The 17578-nt window shown below is 36.9% G+C and overlaps 1 protein-coding gene across 1 annotated transcript in view; it reads left to right on the top strand.

Moving 5' to 3' along the window:
* Positions 1–5864: 5864 nt before the first annotated feature.
* The window catches only part of tinagl1 (tubulointerstitial nephritis antigen-like 1), a 25656-nt gene continuing 13942 nt past the window's right edge, over positions 5865–17578 (top strand). Inside the window, exons 1-3 of the mRNA XM_065291582.1 lie at positions 5865–6021; positions 10943–11253; positions 13968–14034. Coding sequence (XP_065147654.1) covers positions 10950–11253; positions 13968–14034 — 371 coding nt within the window. The 5' untranslated portion in view covers positions 5865–6021; positions 10943–10949. The remainder of the gene's footprint in view (positions 6022–10942; positions 11254–13967; positions 14035–17578) is intronic.

Below are 17578 nucleotides of genomic sequence, written 5' to 3'. Positions count from 1 at the left end.
CTCTTGGTGCTTCTCAGTACTAAACGGGTTCAAAAAGCAGTTTCCAAAATAAAACCAGAGAAAACACAGATACCTTATGTCCACACACAAGCACAGTTGCATATTTTTACTAGAAGCTTTGATAACACATAAGCAATTACATCATGTTTTGTCTGATCTCAAGTCACATTTAGCCAACTTTTGCATTCCTAAGAGTGAACTGAATAGTCACGAGTCATGAGTAGTATACATGCATGCATACATACAATTAATTGACCATATATACAGTACACTGGCAAAACTGTACTTTTTTAACACTGGGGTGGTACCCTAAGGTTTTGTTTTCTACCTTTACAGGAAAAGAAAATGTACAGTTTTCTAGCTTTTTTCTGACAGTGTAGATCCAGGGGGGCAAAATAATGCATCGGGCGGGGGATGTTTGGGCTGGGGTTGACAGTATTATTGATTGTGCACTGATGGATACCAGGGGATGGGACAGTCCCCATGGGTCACTCTTTGAATTGCTGGGGGTTGAAAGAACCATCTGAGGCCACTTGTATATAAACCTTAATACTGACGCAACTAGATTGTAAGGCAACAGTGAGGGGGTGGAAGTCTTTCAGGGATTCTGTTCTTTGCTTTCTTTGGCTAAAACTGGAGGGTTTGTTTATCTGGTCAGTAAGACTCTGCTTTTTTATTAAATAAAGCCTTAGGCCCTTACAGAGAAATCTGCATTTAGGATCTTACATTTCAGTTCATCTATGAGAAATTTCTGACACATAAATAGGGATATTTATTACATTTCTTGTTATACAAATGTTGATGGTGAACTATACCTGCACGTAAGAGTAAGAGAGAGGGTATGTTTAAGCTGGTGGAAAACATGACACATACAGTCAACATTGAAAACAGCAGCAAGTCTCAGCATGTGTAACTATAAATCAGTCATCATGACACTTTCAACATGAGCCTTGTCATGCAAAGCAGGACAATGAAAACAACTTATGTAACACATGGTGCTGTAGGTGTAAATAATCATCAAAAATTATTAAACACAACAAATGGGTTCAGGTGGAGCTGAAGTATGAGAAGAGACCCATATACATTTTTGATTAAGTAGAAAAAAGCAGAGAAGAGGATAAGTGATGGATAAAAACAGGTCCAGGCCTGCTTAAAGTGTGTTGATAAAGTAATCCAGATTAAATCAAAGGGAAAACCTCAGGTGAGAGAGTGTAAACAGCAGACAAAACTAACTAAGTCAGTCAATTATGGTAAGAGTGTTGCTGAATGATTAGCTAGCAGGAAAAACGACTCAGAGTCAAGTGATGCTTTTAAAGCTTTTTATGTTTTGCTGAATTAGTATAGGTTCTGTATATGGGTACTTTGTCAGCTCTTAAAAGCAAGAATTTCTCAATTACTGTTGAGTCATAAAATTCCACTGGAAAATTTTGAAATTCAACCATAAATTGTCCTGAATTCTATGTGATACAGAATTATTAAAGTTTTTACATTGTATTTATTTCATTGTTTTGTGTTCTATTTAAAATATATACAACCAATATATATATATATATTGGTTGTTGTTCACACTCTTTACACTTTTGCATTATTATATTTAGGGATGCTAAACAATTAATCGCGATTAATCGTTAGCAGAATAAAAGTTTTTGTTTACATCACATATGTGTGTAAACTGTGTATAATAAATATGTATATCTATAAATATGAACACATTCATGTATAATTTTAAGAAAAAAAAAAGTATATATTAAGTATGTATATTTATATATAATATAAATTATATATAAATATACAAATGTAAATACACATGTAAACATTTCTAAAACATATACATGCATGTGTGTATATTTATTTATACAAATTTATTATACACAGTTCACACACATATATGATGTAAACAAAAACTTTTATTCTGCTAACGATTAATCGCGATTAATTGATTAGCATCCCTAATTATATTGCATCTCTGTCTTTATAAGATTTGAAATTCCTTTTTCTATAATTCCTATTCACTTTATGCCGTTGAAAGATTAATCTCAATTAATCGCATTCAACATAAATGTTTGTGTTTGCATAATATATGTGTGTGCACTGTCTGTAATTATTTTGTATACACAGATACACACACATTCATGAATGTATTTGAGAAACATTTACATGTGTATATATATTTATTCCGATTTTGATATATTTTATATGTAAATAATAAAATGAACACAAATAACATTTTTCTTAAATGTATACCAGTATGTGTGTATTTATATATACATAAAAATAACACACAACACACATATATATTATGCAAGCATAAACTTTCATTGTGCAGGGTTGCCCGCAGCACTTTTCAGCTCGGGTGGCCCACCTAAGCTGGGATACCCTACCACCCTACCACCGTCCAAAAAAAAACAATTTGCTGCACAAAAGGCCATCAAGTGCATCTCGGAGAATAGCGTGAATGCGCTTCACACTGCGAACGGGCACGCGCCACATGGCCAAAATGAGCGAGAGACATGGTCCGTTAATGTCTGAAGGATAACTAGCCTGTTGATAAAACATTTAATTCATTAATAATCTAGTATGTGTTCATTTTCTGTCACAGTTTCTTAAAAATGTTGTTTTATTTGAGTGTTTTAAATAAAAATATTTTCATCATGATGTGTAGGCCCCCGCCCCTTTGATTTCCACGCCCCCAGACCCCCCACAACCTTACCACCTTAACTAACAAATTTTCTGCGGGAACTCCTGTTGTGTATGCAATTAATCTCGATTAATCTTTTGACAGCCCTAGTAATTACTTATCCTAAAATCTCAGTCTATCCAGTAACATCTTATTTGTTTTTGTTTAGGTTTTTTTTTTGACAAAGGTCAGTGTGTTTTGAAACCAACCTTTTAGTTTATTTTTGGAAAACAATTTATGATCCACTAGAGACAACTGTAAATCTTTGATCTTAATCTTGACTTTTATTAAGTAATAACAGCTAAAATTATAAAAATTAACTTAAAGAGCACCTATTATATTGCTAAAAACAATGTTATTTTGTGTATTTGGTATATTTGCATGGTTTGTGGTTAAAAACACATTATTTTGTACCGTACATTTTTGTAGCTCCAGATTTTCCTCTCTTTCTGAAATGCATGGATTTGAAAAGCTCTGTATCCCTGATTGGCCAGCTAATCTGTACGTTGTGATTGGCCTGAATATTTCTGACATCATAATGTGGGTCTTTACTACATCACCAATCCCAGGAAGTAAACTGTTGCCTACAATCTGTGTGTTTGTTGTAGTCCAAGAAAAGAGATTTACGTTGGAGACAATAACTTGTGCCATCGTTTACTTAGGGCTATGTACCGTAAAAACGTGAATCAGACCATAGGAGCTCTTTTAAAGGGATAGTTTACCTTAAAATGAAAATACTGTCATCATTTTCTCATCCTCATGTTGTTCTAAACCTGTATGAATTTCTTTTTTCTGATGAACACAAAAGAAGATATTTTGAGAAATGATGGTAAACACACAGCAGATAGTGACCATTGACTTCCATAGTAGGAAAAAAATATAAAAATATTTTGGAAGTATTGTGATAAATGCTGAAGAAAATATTTTGATAAATGATGGTAAGCACACAGTTGACAGTAAATGCCATCATATTTTTTTATTCCACGCTAGTCAAGAAAGTTTTTTTTTCAGTGCATTATAACTTTCAGAACAAAGGACATATAGATGTCTGCACTTTGTGCAGCCTATCTGTTTTACTGTCAGAAAGGTATCAGAATAGCAGCTTGTTATCTATAATGCAGATAATGTTATCAAAGAACAGAAAATATACATTTGCATATGTCTCTTTGATTTGATATTTTGACATATGTTCCTTTAGTTGTCAAAAGTTAAAAAAGTATGAAAACAAGTTGTTTTCCTATTAAAATGTGCAACATGAAGCTCTTTATATTTTAAAGGCAACATTTCTATGGAGTCACAATGTACTTTAGCCAAATTCCTGAATGTTTCCACGAAAAATGTTCTGGACATTTTGTCCATTGATCCAGTCTATATTGATTCTGAGACATCTCCACGAGCTTAGTTCATTAGAGCAACATCTGAACACGTACACACCCCAACAAACACATACGGTTGTTAATACTCTCTGTATGAAGGGCCTGTTGTCATGTTGACACATTGCATCTGTTCTGAGGGTCTGTTATGGGCTTCTGCTGGTCAGATTTTTCCAGAATGACTAAACAATGGGCCACATCATTCTCCCTTTGAACTTTATTGCACTTCATCAGCAGTGTTTTTGGGAACTGATTTATACAATCTTGATGTTAAATAGATATTAATGTTCATTTCTGACTCACATGTCTTTCGTACCCACACACCCTTGTGAAATCTTTATGTGTGTTGTCTGAATCATCGAGGGTAAATGCCTCGTCTTTGAATCACATGTCCATATAGTGACGATTAATGAATGGGGTCACCTAAAGGAACCCTCTGTGTTATTTTAGATCGTGTGATTACAATCACATTAGTGGGTAATTGTACTTATGTGATGGACGTTAGTCATTCACGCAAGCAGCTGTACTGTAATATTACCGCAACATGTGGGAGGTTACTGTACATTAGTCACAGAAAGAATTTAAACAATACCGGCAGTGTTAATGCAGGCTGAGGGACTGCTGCACCCTGTGTGTGTGTGTGTGTGTGTGTGTGTGTGTGTGCTCGGATATGTTTTCCACACATTGTGCATTCAATTTAATTTAGCAAGAAATTTTTAGAAAAACACATTTCTAAATCAAGTTTAACGCAAACAGAAAATAAGACAGAATAGATGATTATAAAGCTCATGACTGGAACATTTCTTTATTATAAAGAAGTCTCTAAAAAGTGCCGTAAGGGCAAGTCAGCTCGTGTTGTAAAATGAATTGCATAATGTGGGGAAATGAATGTTAAATTGTGTAATCTTTATAGTTCCCTTGCTAGTGAATAATCTGCATACTTCTTAAGACGGCATGCCTCCGTTTCTACACAATGTTGAAAACACTGTTGTGAGTCGTCAAAATTGACAGGTGTGAGTTTGGTTGTCTCTACCGTGTTAACTGCCTGTGAAAACATACATATTCAGAACGCAAATTAATATACATTTATTATGTATTTTTACAACCTTCACCACTCTGCAAGCCTCCCCCTACATACTCTGGCACTCCCCAAGGGAGGCGCGCCCCACACTTTAAAAACTCCTTCTTTAAAATATTCTGGGTTATTTTCAATCCAGCATTGGGTCAGAATGGGACAAACCCAGCTGTTTGGGTTAAATTAAATGTTTATATTTGACCCAACAATGCATTACACTATAAAACAACCCTGCATTTTGGGTTGAAACAACCCAGTTTATATTACAATCCAATGGGTGGGCATTCCTGGTCCTGCATTCTAAAGTTTAGCTTAAACACACCGGGAAAACGTATAAAAGTCTGCAGGATGACTTGGAAATGGCTTTCATGTGTGTTTGATTAGGATTTAAACTACTTTCATGGACAGTGGCCCTCCAGGACCAGGAATGTCCATCCCTGAACTATACAATTGTCCAGTTGTAGTTTTCAAATTGACCAGCAGGTGGTGATGTCATATGTTCCTGAACTGACCTTTGTGTATTAAGAGAGAGAGGAAGAATATAGTGGATTACATAATGTTGTACAATACATTTACCCACAGGAAAAGTGTGGCATGAAAGATAAGATGCTTTAAAACCTCCAGGAAGGGGGTTAACCTATAGTAGCTCTATGTCCGAGTGCGTGTGTCTGGTTTGGGAGGGGAGAAAGAAGGAGACAGAAAGTGAAAGAAAGAGGGGAGGGGAGGGAACTGAAGGGGTGGCTTGTCTCTATATAGAGAAGGAAAGGCAGTAAAGATCAGACAGAACACTGAAAGAGAGAAAGTGTGTTCAACTGCTTAAAAAGTACTTGAAAAGAGACCAGATCACATTTCTTCACTGGATTTACCGCAGGAAGGATTTTATTACACTGAACAAGGTGGGAAAAATATTTAAGCTATTTAACTTCTGTCTAACCTCCTCACTTTCCTTTCTAACGCAGGTGTGTGTTAGACAGGTGTGTAAATCTGAGCTGCATACAGGTGCTTTAATACTGACGTATTCTCTTTTACATATTTGGATGTTTTTTTTAAGGTGGATATAATTTATACTAAAAGTTAATGCTTAGCAGTGTTATGGTTCATTTTAACTTTGTTAAACTATGTAAAACCTAAATGTTAGTTATTTACAGTACTGTGCAAAAGTCTTAGTCCACCATCACCAGCTTTCTTGTTTTAGCAAAGTTTTAATGTCCATCCATATTTATTTTTTACTCTTTTTTTTAAGATACAAACAGAAAAACAGGAAATATGTACAAATTTCAGTACTAATGTCTTCTTCAGGCATCAGTCAGTATTTACTGTGACCTCTCTTGGCAAGAAACACATCTTGAGCTTTTTTTGAGGAGACTGAAGTCCTGAAGTCATTCGAGTAGAAATTAGGATTTAATTTAATTTAGGTTTAAGAGATCCTGCAGCTGCCTGCTATTGCTCAAATGAAAGTGGAGTTTACCCTAAATACTTGACAGTTCAGCTTTATACTGTTTTTAATACTATATACACACACTACCTGTATTTTCTGGTTGTATTCTAATAAAGAGACTGAGAAATAATTATATATGATCACTATACAATTGCAAAAACAACAAATCTAATAGTAGCATGGTGGCCTAAGACTTTTGCACAGTACTGTATACTTTTTACTTTTTTTCTCATTATTATTATTTGTTTGTTTATTTATGTATATGTTACACAATACTAAAAAACAGAGTTTAATTTTAATTTATTAAGAAGGTGTGTTTACACCTGGTGCTGATTCTCTTAGCATTTTACAAAGGGGCATTTTATTGCCCCCCACATTTTAAAACCTGGTGCTTTTTTGTCACGTTCAATTGCATTTTGCCCCGAGCTGTGGTTGATGTCTGACCCTGCTGTAAAACCACAATAAAAGTTAAAGAGTCGAGTGAGTATGTGCAGCAAATGTTCAGCACAGGTGCTGGATTTTTAGCACCGGTGTTTCTTTCATCACAGTATTACCGTAAATGTAAATCGGGAGTTACAGTGAAAGTGTTAAAGTCCTTAGAAAGCTCAAGGACCTGTGTCTCTGCTGATATGCCTGGAATTTTCTAGAAAACAATCCTACTATCTTACTGTTAGATTAAGTGTGTACCAAGCATCTAGTCCTGCTTCTCAAAAGCCATAGTGTTATATGTGTCATCTTGTATTTTGTTTCATGTTTATTACAAATAATCAAAAATGAAATTAAAGGTTAATTTATTATGTAGCTCAATAGGCAGAGAATTGCACTAAGCAATGCAAAGGTCACGGGTTCGAACCCCTAGGAACACACATAATGATGTAACATATAAAGTTTAAATACATTTTAAGTCACTTTGGATAAAAGCATCTGCCAAATGCATATATCTGAATAATAATAATATATCACTATTTTATCATTTTAAAACCCTTACAATTAATCTGTAAAAGCAAAATCAGAAATTTTATTAAGCTCGCTTTGTTCTTACTCTGTTCAGTTCAGAAAGGATTTTGTATTTTTGTTTGTATTGCCTCAGTGTATGTTGAGGCACCTGCACAAATATCTGAGGCTTGAGATATTACGTAATACAATATGTTGGGATCAAAAGTGTCTTGATGTATAATTTGTCAGATGACAGACTACACGCTAATTCAGTACTATGTACATTAGTAGAGATGTTTACCATCTAATGCGCATCACTTATGTGATGTACAAACACGTCTCTACATGCTGCATCCCCACTGTAAAGAAGCAGATGCGCATCAGGCAGCCCTCCGATGCCAAAATATCCGGATGATCCACTGACTGTAGTTACATTATTGATGTTGTTGACTGGAGCGTTCACCCTAACAACGGGGTCAAACAGGCCTCACGAAATAGCCTCATTGAAAGTGCCTTTATGATGGCACCACAACACTGCTGCCATATGTCTCAGTGTGTGTGTGTTGAGGCTGTGGACTGGCCAACTAAAGGCACAGTCATGCAGAAAAATGCACAGCGATGGACATCCGGGGGTCTTCTTTGTCTGTATGGGGGACATTGTATGGGCCAATTGGGTAATTAATGATGCTATTTTTGTCATTCTCTCTCTCTTGAGAGGCTTGAGTGCATTGTTTCTTGTAAAGGGCCGACTAGTTATTTAAATAAATGAGGAAGAAGAGTATGAGGAAGATAAAGTCCACCCCAAACAAATAATGACAATATTGCTTAAACTTTAAAGGCTTAAAGGCATAAATTATATTCGAAAGGAAAATGTGCATACTGTACTGTACTGTGTGTGAACATACATTGATTAAAGTGACATACTTGTCAGCTTTAATAAGACAGTGTTTTCCAGTCTTGGCTTTGACTGCAGGAAGTCGCTGTTTCCGTAACAATGATAAAGTTTTGCTTCCATTTGTTTGATAGCAGCCTTATTTCCACTGTGTCAGCTACTGTGTCTGAAGTTAAACTGTTTCTTTTCATTTTATAGGGTAATTCATCTTATTCTGACATTTCGATACAAACACAGCTTAAAAGCCTGACTAAAATCTACAGTAGTGAAACCAGGTAGCTGAATGGATTAGCGGTGTGTCAATGTAAACATCAATTATCCTTACACACAACAGTAATTAAGCAATTACAATGGTTTTGGAGCATGCTGAATCAATTGTAAGACACATTCCTGTTTTTAAAGGTAAACCCTGACTGGCTGAGTTTGTGTCAGAACACCGAACAGTGGATTAGTCTATGAATGTTTGAGTTTATTTATTCTTTAATTCGCCAATGTCGCCAACGTGTTTAAAAACCTGCCAGTCACAGTGATAATAACAATACAAGCACAATAACTTATATTACTAGAGATAAGACTTAAAACTAAATTGTGACTGCTTTTTGCATAGGAACACTTGATTAAAGGACCTTAGGAAAACATTTTTAACTCTTTCCCCGCCAGCGTTTCTTTAAAAATAAAAATTGCCAGCCAGCGCCAGCATTTTTTATGATTTTCACAAAAGTTTAATGCCTTCCAGAAACTTTTCTTATTTTAATATATAAGCATACAATATATCAAATGAAAGAACAGACCCTCTGCTTTCAAAAAAATTTTTGTTAGTAAAGGATGATCAAAACATGCAAAAAGTTTTTACTGTTTCTCAATCTGTGGATGCCTTAGAGCACCACCTAGTGGATAATAACAAAAAATATAGAAAAATATAACTTGTCAATGGCGGGGAACGAGTTAAAATTAATATTTGATATGACCTTTTTAATAAGCTGTGCCAATATTTGATCTACATTGGTGTTTATGTATAATCATAGACTGTAAAAAAAGATGGACGACACCCGTTCGCTCTCTTCCCTTGGTGAAAAGTGAAGCATCTTGGGTCTTGAGTCTTGGGTCGTAGTAGTTAGCAGGAAGTAAAGCCGCGAAATCAAGGCCCCGCCCTTGCAGAATACGCATATCGCAGCTGTCAATCATGACGTCACACCACCGTTTTTATAGCATTAAATAACTAACTTAAAACAAACTTATTTTAAAAACAAACACTTGAATTTACATCAGCGTGATAAAAACTACAGTAAATGACAGAAACCAGCTTCAGAAAAAGATATTTGAAGTGTAATTAAATTGTTTAGTTGGTCTCAAGTCCCATTGAATAACATGGGGAGGTGGGGTTTATGAACTATACTAGGATCAGTCATTGGGGGGCGATTGAGATGTTTTAGCTTCACTTTTCAGGGCTTGTGCGGCACGCTTGGGTATAATCAATAATATTACTTACCAGAGTTTGCTAATTTGTATGATTTCATAAAAGTGAATCATTATTTGGGGAAAAAACTAAACCTAACACGAACGTCATATGGGGGAGTGGAAAAATGTACAAATGTGGTTGTACGAAAATATAACCTCGTACAATTTGTACGAATTATCATGAGATTGTGTTGAAATGCCTTGAGACTTGCAAATGCAGACAAGTAAATTACTTTTAGTCACTGAGCATTTTATTGACCTTTGGGCTCTCTATAAATTCTTGGAAGAGCCTCACGTATGACAACACAGACGGCGGTATTCAGTCCTTTGAGTCTTTCCTGGATGTTGTAACAAGCAAATCAAAACTGGTCTGGAAGTTGACTGAACTCAAAGCCTGAGTCACGACACCACCCTGCTTACTGTACACACCTCAATAAATTGACCGTCTCACAGAAACTCTGGATAAAGTTATAGAAGTACTTTAGACATCCCTGCTGTAAAAACGGCCTAGGGTGGTTTGCTGGTCTTTGCAGGTTTAGGCTGGTCTAGATGGTCTCCCATCCTGGCATCATGCTGAGAGACCAGCTGACCTCTTTGGTTAAATCACATTTTCCTACATTGAAGTGTTTATGTAATTCCTACTCAGACAATCTGAAGTTCATGATACTTCTCGCTTAATTCTTCGCATTTCTTTCATTTCTGTTTTGTCTATGCTGTCACAGCGCTATTGTGTTTGAAAGATGAGTTATTAAAAATAAGCATCAGAGAAGCGTCTGTTTATCAGACATGTTTATATTCCAAATTGTTGGCTTTTATCCTCGCAGGAAAGGGTGCAAAACAAGTGCTCATGCTTACAGTAGCATTGACGTTTCTCTTTGTATCGCTCCATCAAAGATCCACCCTCTCTTTTTTTGTATCTGCTCAAATGTCACAAATGGACGAACAAATGTTATTTCTACTGTAATCATATTCGTTGGAATGACTTGTTTATTTTTGCAGCGTGATGGTGCGTTATTTGAGCGTAATGCTCCAAATTCAATTCTGATTTGAATTTTGAGACTAATGTTTTGCTGTATTGATTTCTTTATGACAGATAAGCAATGTGGAAAGCTTTGATGCTGGCCGTCATCACAGTGCTCCTCCTGCTGTTGGAAGGGGGAACGTCGACAGGTATCCGCACCAGACGAGACCTGGCCCCACCGTTGCACTCCAGGGGAATCCGAGATCCCTACGGCTCCTACTGCCAGAGGAGGGGAGGCTGCTGTCCGGGCAGAAATGACCAATGCACTGTCCCGTACATGGATACGATCTGCTACTGCGACCTGTTCTGCAACCGCACCGTTGCCGACTGTTGTCCTGACTTCTGGAATCACTGTTTGGGGACAACACCTCCTCCCAACCTCCGTAAGTATCGTTGTGTACTGAACAAGTGACGCCAAATGATGCCGTAAAGGGTTAGTCATTCTCCAAAGGTTTAATGGAAAACCTGAGTCCACATTTTTTCCTGTTAATGTTTTCTTACCGCTGTTGGTTCACGGCCTTCGCTCTGTGGTTGTATATTACCACTGAGGTGTTACATGTTCAGCTGTAGATCTAATAATGAAAAGCGAACAGTAGCCTTCTCACGAAAAGAACAGGATAGAAGATCAGAAGGTAGAGGGCAATAAATGGAGGTCAACCGAAAGAATGCCTGTAATGTACAAAAGAGGTTTGGGGGGTGGACAGGATGACTTTAGGCAGGGAGAGATCACAACAGGTATGTGTGCAATGTGTGTTTGCTTAAGGAGGGAAAATCATGTCTATAGGGCAGGAATGACTTCATGGATCACTGGGCACGTTTACTTTGGTAAATCACTTAATGTTTTGTTGAAAGGCACTTTGGTATACAGTACAGAACATGAAAGCACAGTTCAAAAGGAGGGAATTGTTGCTTAAACATAACCTACAAAACTGTTGACCTGCTGGTTGAATGTGATGGTTTTGGTAATTGTCAGATTAACCTGTGAGTTGATTCTCTAATGCAGTGGTTCTCAATTCCAGTCATCGGGCCCCTTCTCCTCCCAGAACATTTTAGATGCCTCCATATATAAAACACCTGATTCAGTTCATCAGCTTGTAAGTGTGTTAATTAAGGAAATGTTTCAAACATTCTGGATCAGGGATGGGCAACTTCGGTCCTGGAGGGCCGCGGTCCTGCAGAGTTTAGCTCCAACCATAATTAAACACACCTGAAGCAGCCAATTAAGGTCTTAGTAGGCATACTAGAAACTTTTAGGCAGGTGTGCTGAGGCAAGTTGGAGCTAAACTCTGCAGGACACCGGCCCTCCAGGAGCGAAGTTGCTCATCCCTGTTCTGGAAGGATCGCGATGGGTGGAATCAGGTGTTTCATATCTCAAGGAGACATCTGAAGCATTTTGGGAGGGGTGGCTCGAGGACTGGAATTGAGTACCACTGCTCTAATGTAACCGGACAATAGGATGACCATACAGTACGTGCCGTTCTTCCCGGACGCGTCCTGGACAGGATTTCGAGTGCGTCTTCCAGAAGTCGTAATTTTTAAAACCGAATACGTCATCAAGATTCTCACATTTCAGTTAAAACCATATGACATACAATCGTAGTTGTAATCTTACCTTGAAATGTAATGATTGCTTTTTTGAAATAGCACCTGAAATAATAACCGTCGATGACGTATGCGGTTGACAAATACGACTTCCGGAAGACGCACTCGAAACGCCGGGAAGAATGGCACGTATGGTCAGCCTACCAGGCAACTCTGCAACATGTGCTTTAAAGTATGTTCACTGTAGTGAACACTTAAATATCTAGAAGATAAAAAAATATTTTCCCCACGTTTATCCAGGCAGTGTGGCAATCTCTAAATGAGATTGCCAAGCCATGACGACAACAGCAGAGCTTCTGGAATAGTTCAGGAATACAAGGAAAACATTCAAGCGCTACAGTAGCTCACTACTCTACTGAAGATATCAGACATAAATGAAAGATTGCTCAAGCTCACTTGCATTGCATTAGAAACTCAAAGGTCATGGGTTCGATCCCAGGAATCACACATACTGGTATAGCTCGAGGAAACTATAAGTCACTTTGGTGTCTCTCAAATGCTTATATGTAGCCTACTGTAGTTATTGATTTTTCCACTTCAACCTCACCAGATTTTTGTTTGTGGACACTGTGAAAAAGTTGGTTTAACTTAAAAATGTAAGTTACCTGGTTGGCTTTTGAGTTAATTCAACTTAAAAATACATTTCTCTGACCAAAACTTAATAGGTTTTAAATAGGGGTGGGTGCTAAATCGCCTGCGATTCTCATACGTATCTCATTAGTAAAGATGGTTCAGTGATTAGTAGTGAATCGCCATCACCTGCTTTCAGATGGAGCGCCATTTACTACATAGAGCCATATTTCACTGAGAAGCTCGCCAAAATCGCATACATTATCGGAGGCGATTTGTCCATGATTATGATTCACTTCTCTGTGAAATATGGCTCTGTGCAGTAAATGCCGCTCCATTTGAAAGCAGGTGATGGCGATTGACTACTAATCACAAAACCGGATTTACTGATGAGATACACATCGCAGGCGATTTATCGCCCACCCCTAGTTTTAAATATATATATGCTCAAAACATTTTGTAGAAAGTTAAGCTTAATTAAATATATTTTTACATTTTAAAATATATTTATATATTAACATATATGTCAAAATGTATTTCAGGGGCAACAAATACATTTCTAATTTTACAACCCATACGTGGCAAAAAAAAATTCTGGCTAATGTATAAAATGTATAAATATGCATAAAATATAAAAGTATATTTTTGCAGTTGAAAATATATTTAATTTTAACCTTTTCAAACCAATTAAGCAAATTTTTTTCATATATTGGTGAAAAATACATTTTTGTAAACATATTTAAAATTTTCTTTCAGCAGATATATTTGTTGCCCATTTTTTGCATATTTTAAAATATATTAAAAAATATATTAGATTTTTTTTGCTGTATGATTTGACACTTTTTTTAAAAAGTTAAATGAAGTCAAAATTTAAATTTTGCCGTGTGCAGATTAATTCATGCTGAGTTCTTGATGTTTATTTCAGATTCCTGTGAAAGAAACGGCCACAGGTTTCACCCAGGAGCAACCTACAAAGAGAACTGTAACTTATGGTAAGTTTCAAATCAAAAACCTCAAACTGTATATCCTTATTGTCTTTTCTCAGCTTTTAACATAACACCTCTTTAAGGGCACTGGCGTTACAAAGCCACTGTCAACAGCATACTGTACTGTATGTTGGCAGGATTTCGAGACTCTTTTTTAAAACAGTGTGGGGCCTTGAAAGATTACACACATTCCTCATCTCCCAGGGCTGGGGTTAAAAGCGTCTGTTTTACCTTTAGTGCCCTTGTTATCCTGACACATGGTACAAACACGCTCCACAATCATGTATTACACATTCATACATTTTCTCTTTATCCCTCTCCCTGTGTCCTCATCCAGGTTGGATGGGTTGGTGTTTATTGGTGTAAAGGCATCTGACCTTCCTGTGTTATTTCACTATATTGTGCATTTCTCATGAGAAACCGATGATGTTTAGACAAAATAGGACAGCAGGAATTCAGGACCCCCATGTCAAGGTTTCTTCACACAGTGGTGATATGAGCATTGTCCCTGGGAATATATGCTGTGTGGTGCCATCATGACTTTTTGTCTTTTGGTGTACTGTGTTCACATGGAGGTCAAATATTTCATGTACCTGTTTGCAGATCAGCTATAGTTGAGATGCCAGTATAGGAATTTTCCAATGCAAAGCCTTTGATGTTTAGGTATTTTATTACTGGAAATTTACTACTAACACAAAACTCCTTTAGAAAGTGTTGTAGTAGAGGAATTTAAAGTAAGACATGCTTGTCTATTAATTTTGTTTGTATGTCTGACCCAGTGTGTGGCAGATGTGATATGATTTTATCTGTCAGTTTGGCGTGACGATGCTTTGTACGATCACACCGACCACAAGATCGGCACCTCCAGTCATTTCCCTGTTATCTGCACCCTCTTCAGTTCTTGTTTGATGCAAATCTCTTTCACATTCTCCAAGAGTTGTATTTATGGATATGCTTCCTGTGGTGGAAGAGCTTGATGAAATATTGGCTGCAGTCCCAGCAGAGTTGTTGTTTCGTACTGGTTCACATTCACCTCTGTAATCCTGAGATTTCCTGAGTTCAGGCCTCACTGGACTGTGCTGTGCGACTGGCCCGTAGTGCTCGCAGGTCTGATGGCTCATGTAAAATCTCTGTCAGCAGATTGATAGATGTGCTGGTGGTGAAGCTCTAGCCATGGTCACTTTTGTATATGTATGAATGATCTTAGTAAGTGTACAAATTCTGCTACTCTCAGTCAGGCCTGTAACAGCTTGATTCAGACAGTTTAATCTCCATTTTCATAGCTTTCCTCTGGTCCCCTATCTGCATGCTTGAGTAGGGCGACAGCACATGAGCCAATCACCAGATGAGATCTAAAGCCCATACATCCATTCTGTAGTCATCGTTGAGAGATTACGGTGAAATGTAAATACAGAGAAAACACACAAATATATCTACATTGTAACACAGGGGACATCAACCAGATTGTGTGAGTGTCAGACTTATATCGGGATTCTGGATTTAAAGGAAAACGGCACCGTTCTCAATATTTTATGACGTTCTTACCTCAACTTAGACAAATTAATACATACCTATCTTTTTTTCAATGTGTGCACTTTTAATCTTATACAGCGTGTCGTGAATGTGTTAGCATTTAGCCTAGTCCCATTCATTCCTTAGGATCCAAACAGGGATGAATTTAGAAGCCACCAAACACTTCCATGCTTTCCCTATTTAAAGACTGTTACATGAGTAGTTACACCAGTAAGTTAAGGTGGCACAAAATAAAACTTTTGTTAGGAGCCATAGGAATGAATGGGGCTTGGCTAAATGCTAACAATTTAAGAAGCGCTCTGCAACGATTAAAAGTGCACTTGAAAAAAGATAGGTATGTATTATGCATCTAAGTTGAGGTAAGAACATAGCAAAATATTAAAAAACAGTGGTGTTTTCCTTTAAGGGTTACGCTCTTGTAAGACACTTGAGGTCACATGACACTTTTGAACTTTTTTTTACCCATTGAGTTTTAGTTGCTGATGTGGACTGGTGTGTGACTTTATGTGTCTGAAATCTTGTCATTTGACAAACCTTCAAAGAGTTTTCGTGCCACAGCAAAGGTAAATAATGTTTACCTTTGCAGTGGCAAGATGTTACCTGCTGCCCCCAGTCAAAACCAGCAGACGTTGCACATTCACAATCTTTTACGGTTGGTTCCTGACAGATCACTGTAGATAATGTTTGTTTTCTGGATAATGATTTGTGTGTTGACATATTTGCACTTCTGTGATTGATGAGGTATTTGCCTGCAAAATACTGTGAATGATTAGTCAATTCAGCGATCATAACAAACAAGGTACAACTAGAATTTTACATTTACTGTTGGTAATACAGTATAAGCTAAGCTCTTAAAAAGTCATCGACATATTGACACACATGTTCAAATTTTTAATTAAACATTTACTAAAATGTAACATATTTTTTTTGTACATTACAAAAATTTAAATTGAAATTAAATGCGAGGAATTAAAGTGAATACATTTTTTATAAAGAAGCATATTTGAAGGTGTATAGCATGCATCACGAAACTTAAAGGGGTCATAGCGTGAAAATGAAAAAATACTTTTTTCATGTTTAAATGCTATATTTGGGTTCCAGTGCTTCTATCAACCTTGAAAACATAAAAAAGATCAACACAGTAACTTTGCTTTAGTAAACCATTCTTTGCACGCATGTGAAAATTAGGTCGTTCGGATTTTGCATGTTTTGTGAGGTAGGTAGCGAGGTCAATTATAACAATACCGCCCCTTAATCTGCACTATCCAACCACGGCACTGCCATTTAGTGCAAAGACAATGAAAGAGAGAAAAGATAATTCACAGCACAATTGAGTTTCAATTTCATCAGCTGATTTCATTTTGAAGGACACACATAAAAACTGCACAATTTTGCTCAGGCCTACAAAGTGGCAATTTTAACATGCTATAGTAAATCATTTGTGGGGTATTTTGAGGTAAAATTTCACATAAGCACTCTGGGAACACCAAAGACTTATTTTACATCTTAAAAAAATTTCATAATATGACCCCTTTAACAAAATCAGGTACTATAGGCTAATAATGGAGAGGTCGAGGCAGTGGCACACAGACAAAAGGAAATGTAAAAATGACTGGCAAAATGATTTCTTTTTTTACAACAGTTATCTTTAAAAATTAAACTGCATTAGTGCATTATGCATAAAGAGAGTAATTTCAGTCCCTCCAGAAAAACGCAATTATGCAATCGCATGATTCAACCCAAAATCACCCAAAGTCTGCATATTTATGCGGGGGCCACATTTTTTTCAAATACACCGCACTTTCGGAGCATAAATTGCCGATTTCCATGCGCAAAATATGCAGGGGTTCGATTGATTTTATAATCCCCGCATTTTCATAGCAAAAATCACATATATCTATCTAAGCAGAAAATTTTAAAATGTTGCATTTACTTCACACGATCGCAGCCATGTCCCCTGTTGCCATGGGAACATTATGAAGTGATGTGATTATGTGACATGAACATCATTGAAAAG

The sequence above is a fragment of the Paramisgurnus dabryanus genome, chromosome 19 (genome assembly GCF_030506205.2).
Source record: "Paramisgurnus dabryanus chromosome 19, PD_genome_1.1, whole genome shotgun sequence".
NCBI lineage: Eukaryota > Metazoa > Chordata > Actinopteri > Cypriniformes > Cobitidae > Paramisgurnus > Paramisgurnus dabryanus.
Note: the sequence above shows the minus strand (reverse complement) of the source record. Positions and strands in the feature narration are given on the sequence as shown.